At 39.1% G+C, this 16,141-nt stretch overlaps 1 protein-coding gene across 1 annotated transcript in view; it reads left to right on the forward strand.

Moving 5' to 3' along the window:
• LOC111818271 overlaps nt 1-14,402 on the forward strand; it is a 66,477-nt gene extending 52,075 nt beyond the window's left edge. The window contains exon 4 of the mRNA XM_023721783.1: nt 12,250-14,402. Within this exon, the coding sequence (XP_023577551.1) occupies nt 12,250-12,471 (222 nt within the window). The 3' untranslated portion in view covers nt 12,472-14,402. The remainder of the gene's footprint in view (nt 1-12,249) is intronic.
• Nucleotides 14,403-16,141: the final 1,739 nt, after the last annotated feature.

The following is a 16,141-nucleotide window of genomic DNA, read 5'->3' on the forward strand; positions in this document are numbered from 1 at the left end:
TTGTAAAGAGGATATCATGTCCACATCTTGTACAGCAGTTAACCACTAGGAAGAATGTATGCAATGTGTTAATTATTGAAACTGTCCTATCAATTTGGTTTGAAACTGTCTCATTGATATTTGTTTCTCAACAAAATTATGGAAAAACTCCTTATTTTATATTTTAGAAGAAAAGTTTAAGAACTCATATTTTTTGGAACCGCGGATTGAACTCGGGCCCTTGCACTTGCCAGGGTAGCGCTTATTCTACTGAGCCATCTGCCCGGCCCAATTTTTTATATCTGCAAATGTTTGGCAGAATTCTAGAACAATACAAAAAGGTTACTGCAGAAGCAAAACTTCTCCAGCCAGCTTAATAGAGATGTGACCATAACTGGTTAGAGTAAGTGAACTGAAGTAGCTGATTTGTATTTTAAGGTGTAACCAGCCAATAGTTATTTATTGCACTGTGTGTAAGAACTACAACACCAAGCTCTGCATGGCTATAAAAGCCCAGCACACTGGGAGGCTAAGGCAGGAATATCTTAACTTTAAGCCCAGCCTAGGAAATTTAGTGACCTAATGAGACATTTTTCAAAATAAAAAAGGTCTGGAAATGTATGTCAGAACCAAAGCCCTAGGTCCAATGCTCAGTTTTGCATTGCAAAACAAAGACATACCAAACCAAACCAAACAAAAAAATATAATAGTACATGTTTAGAACTCTAGGAGCTTACTCTGTTCCTGCTGCAGTGATACAAGCAGTATCCTTAACAGGGTTTATTTGTGATCATCTTAGTGAGAAAATACTGGGCTTTCCTTTCGACAGCCCCTGCCTACCCTTGGGAGTTTTCCAAAGGTGATGCTGAACTTGGTTTTAGTCAGTTTGTCCCATTGCTGTCTCTCACTTCTAACCCATGGGATGGACTGTGGTGGCAGTCAAGTTGGCAGTTTCTATGCAGGAAGCTGTGTGAGCCATTTGGAGCTTCCAGCCAGAGTCTGAAACTTCTAAGCACCCTTCCTTGTACAGCTTGGCACTGGGGAAGAAAGTGCTGCTTTGTTGCCCATTTGCAGTCACTTTCTGTGGGTGCTTAGTTGGCTGCCACCACAGCAGCAGCTCACTCCTATGACAGAGCTTAGGCTCTTGGTATAGAGGACAACCACATTTGAGCTTCTGGGATCCATACATTCCCGTCTATGTTCAGAATTTGTTCTCAGATATGCCATAATAATGTGCATTTATTGTTCATTGAACAGTACCCAAGACACCTGTAAATTGACCAGCTGATGGCTTTTGTTAGTGCAAAACAGGCTTTTCTTCTTTTCAAATAACAAATATTAAATGTCAAATAAATACACCTATAATGAAGAACATTTACTTCTTAATTAATTTAGAATTGCTTACTTCCATAGATTGTTGAATAACATCCAGGGTGCACAATTGTCTGGTTCCCTAAAACTTTGCCTTAAAAGATGGTGAACACAGGAGGCCTTTAGCCAATGTCCAGCATAGAGGATGCATATTTAAACGTATGTTATCTGATTCTCACATCATATATGGATTAAACATATTTAACTAAACTAAAGTAACCATTGTCATCTATGGTTATGCAAATGACACCAAAACAACTTCAAGGGATGCACTAGTAACGGGCACGTCAACTCATGAGCTTAGTTCTTAACATGATTCTTATAACAAACTGAGTTGAGTGAAAGATAAATCACGTTCAATGATTAGGTTCAGTGTCCTCCTTATGGGGAAATTTGATTCAGTTCTTACTCAGTTTTGTTTATGAACAGAATCATGAAGAGAATTGAGTTTGTGAACTCAAGTGTCTCCATACTTCCGTCAGCAGCAACAGAAATGTTGAGCATACATTCGTATTGGAAATTTTAGTTTTCTTTGGCTGCTGGTATAAATCTGAAAGCATTATAATGTGCCAAACCAGGTGTCTCACTGGGATGTAACTCTGGGAGTGGTGACCAGGTCCTTCTGAGTTGGTTTGCACTGCCCAAGGACACCAAGAGGCTCTCCTAGGTGCCATATTCCAGGTGGGAGGCTCCTCCCTGTGACAGCTGGACCTCCTGGTGAGCACACTGGCTTATACCACAATAGTGTTCTACTCTTTGAAGACCTGGGGTCCTCACAATTTAATAAGCCCTTTGAGTGGCCCAACAAATACTGAGTCATCAGTTTCAGTGGAAATGACTATTATCTGAGTGTTTCTTATCTCTTACACCTTTGTTTTCTGTCCTAAGTAATCCTTGCTGTGGCACTATAAGGTTGGTATTGTCCTCATTTTACAGTCAAGGACATTGAAGGTGTCTTATAAAAGTCCCATTTCTTTCTGCTTCGGCACACAAGATTGCACTCTCCAACCCCCTTGTGTGGGAGTGGTTGCCTTGGGATTCCCATCACTAGGTTCTGGTCAGTGGTAGGCAAAAGTCCAGACTGAATAACGAAAAGTTGGTTTGAGTGCTCCGTACTCTGTCTTCCCTGTCATGTGCTGACCTGCTGTTGTTCCATGGAAGACAGCCATTATAGAGATTATCTGGTTCAAAGAAGACTTTATCTGAGTAGAATAAACTAGTATTGCATATAATCCCTGAGATTTGGGAGGTTTATTTGTTATTGAAGCATAGCAGAGCTGATCCTGACTAAAACATTGAGTTCTAGAGAGACTAAATTAGATGGCTATGATTTCATAGATGCTGTTGTAGAACTTCTGGCTCCAATCCATGATTTCAAAGCATACTTTGTCCTTTCTGCTATTCCCTTTTTGGTTAGCTGGTGTGGATTCTTACATTGTAGATTCCTTTGGCCTCTTATTCCTTACCTGCCTGCAGGTGGTGCAGAGAGGAGGCACACTGGTGGCTGTATTAGTGTATTCTTTTTTTTTCACCTTAAAAAAACTAAGGGCCAATGAGATAGCTCAGCAGACTAAGCACCTGCTTAGGCAAGTGCAGGGACCTAGGTTCAATCTCTGGTACCACATGCTGCACCCCACCCCCACCCCCTGGAAGGCTGAAAGTAGGAGGATCATTATGAGTCCAAGGTGCATAGCAAGAACCTGCACAAAATACATTTTTTAAAAATGTGATTAACTTGAGAAACAAAATGTGACCAGATGACCCAATACTCTTTTTTTTTTAAGAGTAGGTATTTTTGAGTTGAATCGGTATACTTAGTCATAGGCTTGATTCATTTTCGTATAACGTAATTCACCAGACATGTGAAAGATACAGGGAGAGTCAGAACTCTGAATCGTAGAAATCACATGCTTAGAAAGTTGTTACCCTTCCCCCCCAGAGCTTCTACACAACTCCTACAGCTGCCATATTGGTCATGCAGTAGAAGCAGAAAGAGCCTTGGCAGCATGGAATGAGTCACACTAGATTTGTCTGAGTTATTTACAAAGATTTGGTGACTTACATTGAGCATGCATTCATTGGTAATTTTTAATGTTTCAAGTTGTTGAAAAATCTATAAAACAACTGCCTGTGCCCTGTGAGAGCTAACTATCTTGATGGCAAATGAGGCAAGGGGCAGAGGAATTTACGCTGTAGTATGCAGATGTGGAGGGTGTAGAAGGGCTTTTCATGGGGGCATGTGGCAACTCTTAAGGGCCAGCTAGTCCAAGCGAAGAGCTGCATGTGAATTGATAAGGCTGTTGTCATTCTGCCCAGGAGCTTCTCTAGGGTAGCTAGCCCTTACCCTTAGCGCCTGAACCCACACACTCAGTGGGTCTGTGTCAGGGGTTCTACAGAATTTCTGAAATTGGACCCACAGTTATTGTTCTCAAACATGATAATTTACACCAACATAATAGCTGAAAATATTCCTTCCCAGCTACCTTGATTATGTCTTTAACTAGGAATGAGGTTGTAAATTTTACTCTTTGTGTTTTCTATTTTTGTGTGTGAATTGTCCATTTTTCTATTGAATGTCTTTTCCAGCTGAATTAATGTAAACCTTTTGTCAATTAAGATAATGAGCTCTTATAAAATTATGTGTTGCCAGTGTTTTCTTGGTTTAACATTTGTCTTTTGCTTTTGTGTATAATATTTTGAACCACATTTTAAAAATGTGTATATATTTAAATTTATCAACACTCAGGAAATGCATAGAATTAGACTAGATGGCAATATCCCTCCAAGTTTAAAGAATAATCCATAGATACATTACTTACAGCCAGAAAACTTTAAAAAAAAAATGAAATCCAAGTGGTAGATTTTTGCTGCATTTGATGGATAAGTGAAGGTCCTGTCTGTTCTCTGGGCTGTTTTAATGTTTCACTTTTCTCTCGTTTTAAGGTCCTCTAATCTGCATTACAGCAGTTCAGTAGTTAATACTATACTCCAGAGAGGATTTTAAAAACATCTTTGTGAAGGTTATAAAAATACTCTGGTTTACTACCTCCATAGAGTTTTCAAAATCCAAGTTATAGTATACAGTGCCCAGCCCTCAAAATTGTATTGGATGGTTCTCCAGCTGTTTTAGGTAGAAGGCAAGTGATGGCGGAAGGGAGGAGCCTGCTTGAAGCTCAAAGACACTAAGATTTCTTCAGGAGGTAGAAAAGAAAGAGACTTGAATGAAGATTTACTGAACTACTTTGAGACAGAAATAATTTATGGTGCAGTTGTAAACTATTTTGGTACAACATGGACCATCACACTTGTAAACTTTTACAATTACAAAGCTTACGCCTTTAAGGACACTCTTGTCATCTAAATTGCAGTATGCTTAAAACCTAGATGTGCCTATGAATCACCAGCAATCTTGTGAAAGTGCAAATTTTGATTTAGTGGGGGCAGAGGGGCAGGGTAGGTAGGACTGAGATTCCGTGTTTCCTACCAGCTGCCTGACCCAACAGCAGTCAGGTTCCCTAACACACAACTCCCGGAGGTTGTCCTTGCCTCCCGCTCACTACCTGCGGTGTGCTTTCCCTTGTCTCTCTTCTCCTCCCGCCTTTCTTCTCTTGCTCTTGGCCCAGGCTCACAGAGTATTTGTGTGTGCCTCCACATGCTTTATGTATGTCTTCATTTTCCTTCTTCCTAAAACATTAAGAAGTAGGACATTTTTATAGAAACCGCAACACATTTCATGAAAAACCATTTGAGTACAAAAGCAAAATCCTGACAAATTGATACTTTCTTGCTTCGTCACGCTTGATTTAAGGAAATGAACCCAAAATGGGCAATGTGAATTGGAAATTGACTTCAGCCACACTTAAATCGTTCTCTTTTAAAATATTAGCAGTTGAGTGTATAAGCCAACATTTATTAATCAAAGGTTTGCGGCAAATAGTTTGCAAAGGAAAAAAATGAAAGAAGAATGCTTCAAAATATTTCTGGTAGTAAAATTGGAAATAAGATACCTTATTTCTTTAAATAGCAGATACAGTCCACTAAAATAATTCTCTAGGAAGAAGCAACAGTATGGAAGGCTGACCATCCTGTAAAAGTCTAAGGCTAGCACCTCTCAAGACACCATTATAAATATCTTTCTGTGGAAATAAGTTGAAGATCCCACCACATTAGGGGAGAGCCTATTAACAGAATAATTGTAGAGAGGAACCTTTAAGAAAAGCTTCCAAAATTCCATTATCAGAACTGTCACTCGCCACTTGAATTTGTCTTGGCGCTGTGTGTTTTCATGAATTACCAGAGCTGTTTGTTTTTCCTTTATCAGTCATCACCCTGTCAGCTGGGCCATTCATAACAACTTTTGGCAGCTCATCAGGGGAGTTCAGAGCTTGAATAGGACCCTATCAACTCTCACACCTCATTGTGTGAAACTGTTTACCAGCATTGCCTTTTTCTGTAAATATAACAAGCAGAGCCCTGAAAGAAAAGTGTGTGAAAACAAAATGGCCTAACCTGAGGAGCGGCTGACTGAGATGGCAGATCTGGGTTGACACAATTTACGAATCCTTGTGCTTCTTTTATTCAGCTGAATCACACCTAATCTCTGGTCTTAAAATCTGAGCTGCTGGCTAATTAGACAGTTTTTAATTTGACTTCACATTTGTGTCAGTTGAGTGGAGGGGAGACTTCGTAATTAGGAAGTACAGATCTGTTTCTGTTCCAATTCAGCCCCCTCACTCTAATTTAATGCTCACGTTTACAGTATTTTCTTTGGATAGCAAGATGGCCCATGTGACACAACCACCAGCCAGTGGACTCTGTCCCTACACAGAGTTTATGCCGGTTGCCCATTGGAAGTAATTTTCTATTTGAAGTGAATGTCAATAATCCTCCACTGAAAATGGTATCATCAGCCTGAAAGTGGTGCACATTTCTTTAAGTCTTTATTTTTATTCAGGCATAAAGCAGGGAGTTTTAAGAGCCAAATAGTTTGATAGGGAAAAAGAACAGACTACCCAGTTTCTCCTCCCCGGGGGAGACTACTTTCAGTTCTATAGCAGATTATTTAGAAAATAACATCACAGTAAGAAGTATATTGATCTACTTGGCCTTTTGGGGTGGGGGCTGAGGATGGAATTAACTTTGCCTATGAATGTTATATAAAGTGGAAAGTACTGTCTCATTGCTATTTGTTTCTCAATAAAATTATGGGGAAAAAAGTGGAAAGTATTGTGAGTTGTGTCTTTCACTTACTTTTAGGGGGTTTTAAATTAGAAGTATAATTTACATCAATGATATGTGTGCATATTAAATATACAATCCAGTGAGTTTTTATACTGTAATGTCACTATCACTGGAGTTTTGCTTCTCACTGCATTCAAATGTGGCCTGAAAATATTAAATGGAAAATTACAGAACTAAAACAATTCATACACTTCAAATAAATTTTATTGTAGTATATTTTTATCATTTTCCCATTTTACTAATAGTTATTATCATTAATCTCTCACCATGCCTGTTTTATAAATTTAACTTCATTATAGATATGTACATTAGGAATAAGCAGTTTGGGTGTCTCTTGGGGCCTTAGCTTGCATCCGATACATAGGGGGCTACAGCACTTGAATACACTCTTAGAACTGGCCACCATCCAAGACATGACACACTTCCATCAGCCTAGAAAGCCCCTTCCTGGGCCTCTGTGGTCAGGACCCTTCATGAAGCAACCACTTTTCTTATTTCTATCATCGTAGGTAAGACCTAAGCTTCTTGTACATGGAGCCCTAGAAGTACTACTATTATGTGTTTAGCATCATTTGCTTCTTTCTTTTTAATTTGCCTTATTATTTTTCTTACATTGTTAATTAGCTAGAACTTCCCAGTATAATGTTAAATAGAGACAGAGAAGACATCTTGTTTCTGAACTCAAAACATTCAGTTTGATATTTCACTATTAAATCTGAGTAAAGTCATCAGGGTTTAGGGTTTTCTTTAAGAAAAAATTAAGTGTATGAATTTAATTTTGAGAATAGGTACGAGGTTATGTGGACTTTTCTGTTGTCTCCATAACATTGATAAGATTTTTTTTTAAGGAAATGATCCATCTGCACTAAACTATTGAATTAATATACATAGAATTATTAGTTAATCTATCATAGAGTATTAAATGCTTTATTATTGTAATGACCTCTTTCACTGGTAGTTTTTCTTATTTGAATCCTGTTTTGATATCAATAAAGTTGCTTACTTCAACTTTCTCTTAATTTGTGACTGGATGGTATGATTTTTCCATCTTTCTAACCTATCTATGTCTTTCTGTTTAAAATGAGTTTTATAGACAGTAAGTATTTAGGTCATGCTAAATAGACAGTAATATTTAGTGTAACAATTGCCGTCTTTTTATTAGTGTGATTTACATTTAATGTGCTTGTTATTATCAAATTAAGATCTCTTACCTAACTAGCTTCTTTCTACTTGTTCTGTTTGCTCTTTTTTCTTTCTTTTTTTGTGTGTGTTTTTTTTCTCCATAATTTTATTGAGAAACAAATAGCAATGAGACAGTTTCAAATCAGATTGGTAGGACAGTTTCAATAATTAACACATTGCATGCTCTCTTCCTAGTGGTTATTTGCTGTACAAGATGCAGACATGATATCCTATTTACAAACACTATTAGAATAAATTTCTCTATTCATCAAGAGAATGTAACTATATATCTATCCTAACCACTTTGAATACACAGATACAAAATGGACATTCATCTGTATCCCCTTTTTTGTTTAGTTCCATCATTTGAATATTATAGGTGTATGAACTCAGCAAAATTTTTTTTCTTTCTTTCTGCCCCTTTTTGATTGAGAAAAATGTTCAACAAGGCAGCGTTATCTCTGCTATATTACTGTGTATAGTCTTTTGAATAAATTTAGCAGTTGACCTAGGATTTTACCATAAGCATCTTATTTGACAGGAGTCTGCTTTCAGATGTTCTTCTGCTCAATACTAATCTAAGGACAGTACATTCCCAGTTCCTCCCTTCTATTCTTGCCCTGTGTTGTTGCATATTTGCTCTAAATATATATTAAGAACATATAAAACTAGTATATTTTCACTAGATAGTTATTTTTTGGAGCAACTAGAAATAAGTATATTTAATGTTTACTTATTCCATTCTCAGTGCTTTTAATTTCCTTATAGGGATTCAAATTCCCATCTGCTATGATACTCCCTCTCTCTAGAGAACCTTAGCATTTCTAATAGCACTGATTTCCTGGCAGTGCAGTCTCAGATTTGCTGCTGCTGTTTTTTTGTTTGGGGCTGGGAAACCACTATTCTTTCTATAAAGTATGTTTTCTGAACCTAAAATTCTGGATCATCAGATTGTCTTGTGCCATTCTGGTTGCTGTAAGAGAATACCTGCCACAAAGTGATTTATAAATGGTGAGCATGTTGGCTTAGGGTCCTGGAGGCCGGGACGCCCACGGTATCACTGCGTCTGCTGAGGACCTTGTGCTGCTTTGTGGTTAAAAAGCCAAAGTGCAAACAGGTACCTGAGAAAGAGTGGCAGCTAGTGTAAGAGTCAGTCTTCTATTGTGGTAACTAACCCAATGGTGCAAGACTCCGAGACCTTATTTACTCCTGCAAGGTGCCGTGAATCTTCATAAGGGCTCTTAGTAGGCCCTGTCTTCTGTATTGCATCTCACAGTAGGGACCACGCCTCAGCATGAGTTGAGGGAAAAAATACTGTTCAAAACAGCACAAATTCAAAAAAAAAAAAAAAAAAAGCTTTCAAAAGTAGTTTTAGGGGCCGGGGAGATGGCTCAGTGGAATAAGTGCTTCTTTGGCAAGTGCAAGGGCCTGAGTTCAATCCCCGGTTCTGAAAAAAAAAAAAAAAAACAAAAAAAAAACAGCACAAATTCTTGGTGTTCAGTAACAAAGATAACATTCTGGTAAATTCTGGTGTGCATAGTTTCTGATGAGAAATTTACTCTTTCTTCTTACCTTTAGTTTTTAATTCCTCTATGTGGAACGTGTCTTTTATCTAGTTTTATATGATGATGTTATAGCCTGGTAGATCCTTGGGGAGGAGAAATGTATTTTGCTTAGTGTTACTTAAGGGTCTTAGAACTATGGTTGAATCCGCCATTAATTTTGGAAAGTACTTATGCATTATTCCTCACCTTTCCTACATGCGATGCCAGTTATTTCTAGGTTGGATCTGCCATTATTGCCCCACATCTTTTGGGTGCATTATCTACCCCCCCCAAAAAACACAGTCTGTCCTCCACTGTTGTGCAGTGAGTACCAGAATGGTCCTAGGTTCAGTTTCTATGTATGTGAGTGTCTCACCAAAGAAATGTTGCTGGTTCTCCTCTTATTCTCCAAACTCTGTGGGTATACACTCTAGTGGTATTTGAAGAATGTAAATGTGGGTGTGTTTGTGCTAACTGCCATCTTTATCTGGAAGTCAAAGTTGAATTAAAGTAAGCTTAGTGGTTATAAGGACTACATTTTCTAATGTCTTTGAAATAAATGAATCTATTGTATCATACTTCTAATTTTAAAGGAATTTTTCATACTTAGAAATGACTCACAGATAAGAATAGTGTCATGATTATATACTAATGTTGTAAATGCTGTCCTTGTGCTAATTAAATTACTGCAGCAATTTCTCTATATAGACACCCTTATTCTAATTTTTAGAGATGATAGTAAACTGAGCAACAGAAAGATTAAGTAATTTACCCAAAGATGCAGAAACAGAAAATAACAGAACCTGGCCTCTTAGCCATTATATTTCAACTGCCTCCAGCAAATTTAAGGTAATGGTTTTAGGTAGTACTTTTGCTTTGGCATCTGATCATTTATGTATTACTATAACATCTCCAATAATCTTTATTAATTGACAAGTACATATTTAGCTCTGTGATGTGCCGAGGGTTATTTGTTTACCCTGGAGGTGTAATGGAACTTAACAGAGCTATTTCTGCTACAGAGTTTACACTTTCCAAAACAAATGCCTCAGAAATCTGAAAATAAGGGTTATGGTACCGAGTGGCATCACTACTCAGGAAGAAGAAAGCTCAGTTTGACCTGGATATTTGGAAATAGTGGAAAACAGAACTTCCAGAGGCCTGATAGTTTCTGGATTGCTCATAATGTCTCTTCACTTCTCTGTACGCTTCTGTTTTTGCATCCTATTCTTAGCTGTGATACTGTTGATACTTCTGCAGAATTAAGTAGGTTGTTTTAAGCTCCAAATGTCTTTCTGAAAGTTTAAAATTTATAGACTCAAATCCTTGGTAAAATTCTTGAAATATACTGTAGCTATTTTATATCATAGTTATTTTCCTTCTTCATTGAAATGCTTAACTAAAAATTAACATGTATTCATATTAAGCATCCCTAGTACTTCTGGAACATCTGTGTGTCAACAGAGGGCTTATAAATACAATCGTATCTTTAGATTAATTAGCACAGTGTCTGACTCCTTCTAGGCCCTTAACAAATATTTACCCTCACTGACAGTGAATGACATTAAAGGAATACTTAAATGAGTCTTTTTTTAGATGAACCTTTTTATGAGCAATAAAGAAAATCCTTATGAGTTTGTATGTTAATTTGAAAAGCAGTACCCATCACATATCCTAGGAAGGAAGTTGTAATAGTTGATCCATTATCCTTGGCTAGGAGCTATGCAGAATTAAGAAACTAGATTCACTCATAGCTGAAGACTGTCTTCCCCAGCGCAGCACCTGGCAGACAGTAGGTAGATGATTTATAAATACTGGATTAAAAAAAAAAATGGATCCATTGGAGTCTACATTGATACAGAAAGGATTCCAGATGCTATTTGACATTCTATCGTAAAGGCAGATTCTAGGCAAAACTAATAGTAACTGTAGAGTAGTTATTCAGGAAAACAAGATAGTGAGATGGTCAGACTGTGCTTTGCAGACCTAGGACCAGGCCTCAGCCTTGCCTCACTGGAGGTGGCCACCCTAGAAAGTTACCTCATTTCTCTAAGTCTTAATCTCTCAATCTTTAAAATATCCCATATCAGAAATGTATCTCCTGACTACCTTTGGTAAGTGGTGGTAAATCACAATGAATAATTACTGCTGTACAGAGATTTCAGAATTGAGACTTAGCTATTAAATATTTTTAACAAAAATGTGGAAAGCTAAGGCAAGGTATCTCTGTGCTTTCCTGATGTCTCTTTCCTTAGTTTAGGAACTTGGAGTGACATTTGCTTGACAATATGGATTTGTGGAAAGAGATGGGGAGGGGTCAAAACTCCTTTCCACTTTTAGAAAAATCCTTTCCACCAAGGATGTGTGCTAACAGGGTAACTTGGACCCCTCTATCAGCAGACAACAAGAACAGCTGGAGACAATGGGCTATGACATAGTAATGCATTCTCATCTGTCAGGAGTGAGCTATGGTCTAAGGATATGGTGTTCAGCAGTTCCTAGAAATAGGTAACAATAACACCACTTAATACAGCCCCTCTTCTGGTTTTCATAGGACTTCCATGTGGACTATCTGTTCTAATTCTTACCACAATGTTGTAAGCCTCTGGAAATATATTTCAGCACTCCTACTTTATAGGTGCGTAGACACATTTTGAGAAGCGAAATAATGTCAAAGGCTATTCAACTACTTACCAGTTGATTTGGGGCTTGAACCTAGTTCTAACTCTGGGTTCATTACTTTTTTAAAAAAAATTTCAATAAACTCAGCTATGTTGTTGTTCTACACAATTTATTTATTTTTATTATCAAATATGCTTATATGCATGCAGGCTAGGCCCTTAATCTGTGTTTAGAAGATCATGTCTTACTCAGCTAGAGTAGCTAACAGAAGCAGCCTGATTTTTAAATTTTTTCTGTGTTTTTGGTCCAGCAGGGAACAGCATTTGTCATGCTGCTACTGTGGATCTCTGATGACGTCGCTAAAGAAACATCTACACCTTTATTTCAAACTCTCAGAAGCTTTAAGGACTGCTGCCTGTCAAGAAGAAGCTGTCGTGAAGCACAGGCTGTTGCTGTTTCACTGAACCACTCCTCGGAGGGCCCGTGGCTGCTGCGCAGAGTGAACTGCAGGACAGACAGCACTGGGCCCTAAAGGGCACCTCACCATCTGATGCAGTGTTATGGGTTATTCCTGGTAATGGGTTCCCCTTCGTCTCTCTTCATTAAATTCTAAGCTACATCTCACTACATGTAATTAATGTACTCATCAACTTTATTTTAAATGGAAAGGGAAAAACTATGTTGATATTCCGGCTGGCAGAATAGGAAATATGCCTACTGTGGAGTGTCTTTTTCTCTGATGGAATATAATCTTTATAGTTCTCAAATGTGAATATTAATTTTGTAGTTGGATTCCTGCTTGTATGGCTTCTAGTTATCTTTTATGAGTTTTCAGGTGACTCGTGGTTTCAGAAGTGTCCAGGAGCCATTCATAGGCACTTGTCAAATTCCATAATAAAGAATTGGAAGCCTTCACTAGGCTAGAAACACATCATCAGTTGGCAATAGACTGATGTCCAACCCCTGAATTTTTAACTTCTGCAGAATTGAGAGACCCAGCAGTGGAGGGCTGCCTGGCCACTCCGAGTCTTCCGATCTGAGAATAGCTATCATCCCAGTCTCACTCTGTCCTCCGGCTGTCTGTGCTTCTCTGAGCATCCGTAGGTGTGTTCCCTCCACACACTTCTGGTGACATTGGTCATGACAACCATGAGAGTCATGAGCATGTCACAGCCACTGTGCTATTACTTTAAGTCCAGTGACTTAAATGATTTTTGTTTCAATGACAACCATTTGAAATGGGAAGTATCATCCCATCTTACACATTTCAAAATAAGACCTTGACTAGATTGTATGTCTCATCTGTGGCCACCCAGCTACTAATGGCGAAGCAACGTTTCTGCCTACTTCCCACTCAGCCCCCAGCCTTCAACTGGGTTATTTCCACTGAGACTCTGGCTTCCCTGAAGCAACTGTTAGAGGCTGGGGCACACGGACCACAGACAGCTTTTAAATATGCAATGATAATTCTTGCTTACTGAGATCTTTTTTTTTAAAACCCATAGGAAGAGTATATATTTATTTAACATTTGTGTGCAATGTTTACATTTACGAAGTGTTTTATGGTATAATAGAACAGGCACAAATTTTTATCTGGGCATGTAATTGTCTTTTCTTTCATATTCATTTATTCCTTTGATTTATATAATATGTTCTCCATTTGGTCTTCTGAGATCTTGTACAATTGTAACAAATTTAGGATAATATTCATAAAACATTATTTTGTATCACTTGTACAGAAACACGATTAAAGCCATGCATGTCTCTGCTCTTCATAAATATTATGCAAAAAAATTTATATCATCCCCAGATTGTCTGTCATATCAGCTGTGCTAAACTTTAAAGTATACTTTGCTCTTGGTTATCATTTTGCATGTGGTATTTGCTTTCCTGTTTCTAGGCAGTTGGGATGCTTGGTGTTTAGGGTAATAAACTGTTGTGAGCCTCTCCTGGTATGCTGTGCTGTTTGCTCTGCTGAATGTGGGGCGCAGATCCTCTGCAGAGCGTTCGTGCTGCTCAGAAAGCTCTGCGCGGATGGTCGCGGTGCTCTGTCTCTTCATTTAGTCCTTAGATGAAGGTGTACCTTTCTCACAAGATCTGCCCAGATCCCAAAGAATTTCCCCACTCCACATATCCTAGCACTTTCCTTCGTCTTTGTTCCTTAGCATGGAATACTTCGTTCTAAAAATTTTAAGAAATTCAGGACTTGGTGAGAAAATATTGTAAAATATATTGACAAGCCAGCATTTTGTCATTTTCAAGTTGCATGATAACTCTTTAAATGCACCTGTTACTAGAGGACATCTTTGGTGTGAAATATTTCCAAGGTCTGTGGTACACTTCCTGTGTTGTCAAGGAATCGGATCCTTACTGTGGCAGGGCATGCAAATCATGACTAACACCAAGGGCCTCTAGGTGACCACTTTAGAGACCCCCAGTGACTGTATGGATAATCCTAAATTAAAAAGCAACTCTCAAAAGTTATTTTCCTCATTCATTTTTTTTCTTTAAACATTACCTAAACTGTGGTATAGAAGAGTATGGGTGGGAGAAGGCTTGGGTTAGTTAAATGCTTCTCAACTCAGGATGTGCATTATTAATTAGCCTACCAAGGAGACCAACTGGATCTAAAGCTTAGTGGGTAGAGCCCAGGCATAAGTTTTTAAATGTGGCGAATAACCAGATGTACAGCCAGAAATGAGCTAAGAAAATGCATGCCCCAGGTGGCAGCTGTGAGCCCCTGCCAGGCAGGCATCCTCTTGAGTCTGCCCCAGCTCCAGCTGAACTTCAGATCAGCATCTCCCCCCACCCCACCTGTCAGTGTTTCTGGAGTATCCTGCTATCTTTCACACAGCAACCAAAAAGCCCAGTGGTGCCACGGGGACACCTCCCCTCCTGTCTGCTTTTTGTTTGTCCTTCAGCTGCCCACTGGGACTTTTGACTCACATGGCAGCCTGCTTATGCAGTGCCCAGCTCCTGCTGGCTTAGCTCCTGCTCTATCTTCACAGCCTCAAGACTATGGGCCCTGTTCCCTGAGCCACTGGTGGGGATGCAGGTTGACTCGTCACCCAGAGCCGTGGTGGAGTCCTGTTCCCAAGTCTTTGCAGCTTGGAGGTTCCCTTGACAGGCCGATCTCTTTGCACGTAGCATCCTCCATGAAGCATTTGTTCACTTTTTGATTCATGCAGAATTCAACACCACACGTTTAGCAAGAGGCCGTGCAGAACCACATGGGGCCGGACCCCAGAGGAGGGGTGAAGCATTGGGGCTATTTTTTTTTCCCATAATTTTATTGAGAAACAAATAGCAATGAGACAGTTTCAAACCAAATTGATAGGACAGTTTCAATAATTAACACTTTGCATACATTCTTCCTAGTGGTTAATTACTGTAAAAGATGTGGACATGATATCCTTTTTACAAACACTATTAGAACAAATCCCTCTATTCATTAAGGGAATGTAACTATATATCCTAACCATTTTGAATACACAGATACAAAATGGACATTCATCTGTATCCCCTTTGTCTTAGTTACTTTTTACTCATTGCTGGGACAAATACTGGACACTCAAAATGATGGAAGGAAAGGTTTATTAAGCTCACAGTTACTGGAGGGTTCAGTCCATATTCCTCTGGATGCAAGGCAAACAACAGCAGTTCATGCAGCAGAAAACAATGAAGAGCAGAGGAGGAGCAGCAGCTGCAGCGGCACCCATCAAGCCTCTCTCTTCCCTCTGCGCTGACTGCGAAGATCAGTGCTCCACAGTGAAGATCGGAGCTCCTCCAAAGTGGCGTGGCTGCCGAGATTAAGCTCCTTCGAAGACTGGGACTTCTCCGGAAGCAGGGTGGGGCAGCAGGAAACCACGCAAGGCGGCTTCCTGCCTTTCTCAATTCCTGGGCCCTGCCCACCTGCAGAGCGAGGTCCCCATGGTGCCGGAGCTGATTCAGCCAAGTTGACACAATGTATCAACTAATACACCCTTTTTTTGTTAAGTTCCGTTATTTGACTATTATAGGTGTGTAAACTCAGCAAAATATTCTAAAAGAGTCCAGTAACCCATAATAGTATTGGGTCTTCCGTCAGACATTGTTGACCTGAGTCCCCCACAGCTCAACATAACAGCATGGCTTTACTTCTTATACTTCGTTTGTATACTTTTCTGCTGGATGGTTAAGACCAAGGTAAAGCAGGACCTATG

This window comes from Octodon degus, unplaced genomic scaffold (genome assembly GCF_000260255.1).
Source record: "Octodon degus isolate 3935 unplaced genomic scaffold, OctDeg1.0 scaffold00085, whole genome shotgun sequence".
In the NCBI taxonomy this organism is placed as follows: Eukaryota; Metazoa; Chordata; class Mammalia; order Rodentia; family Octodontidae; genus Octodon; species Octodon degus.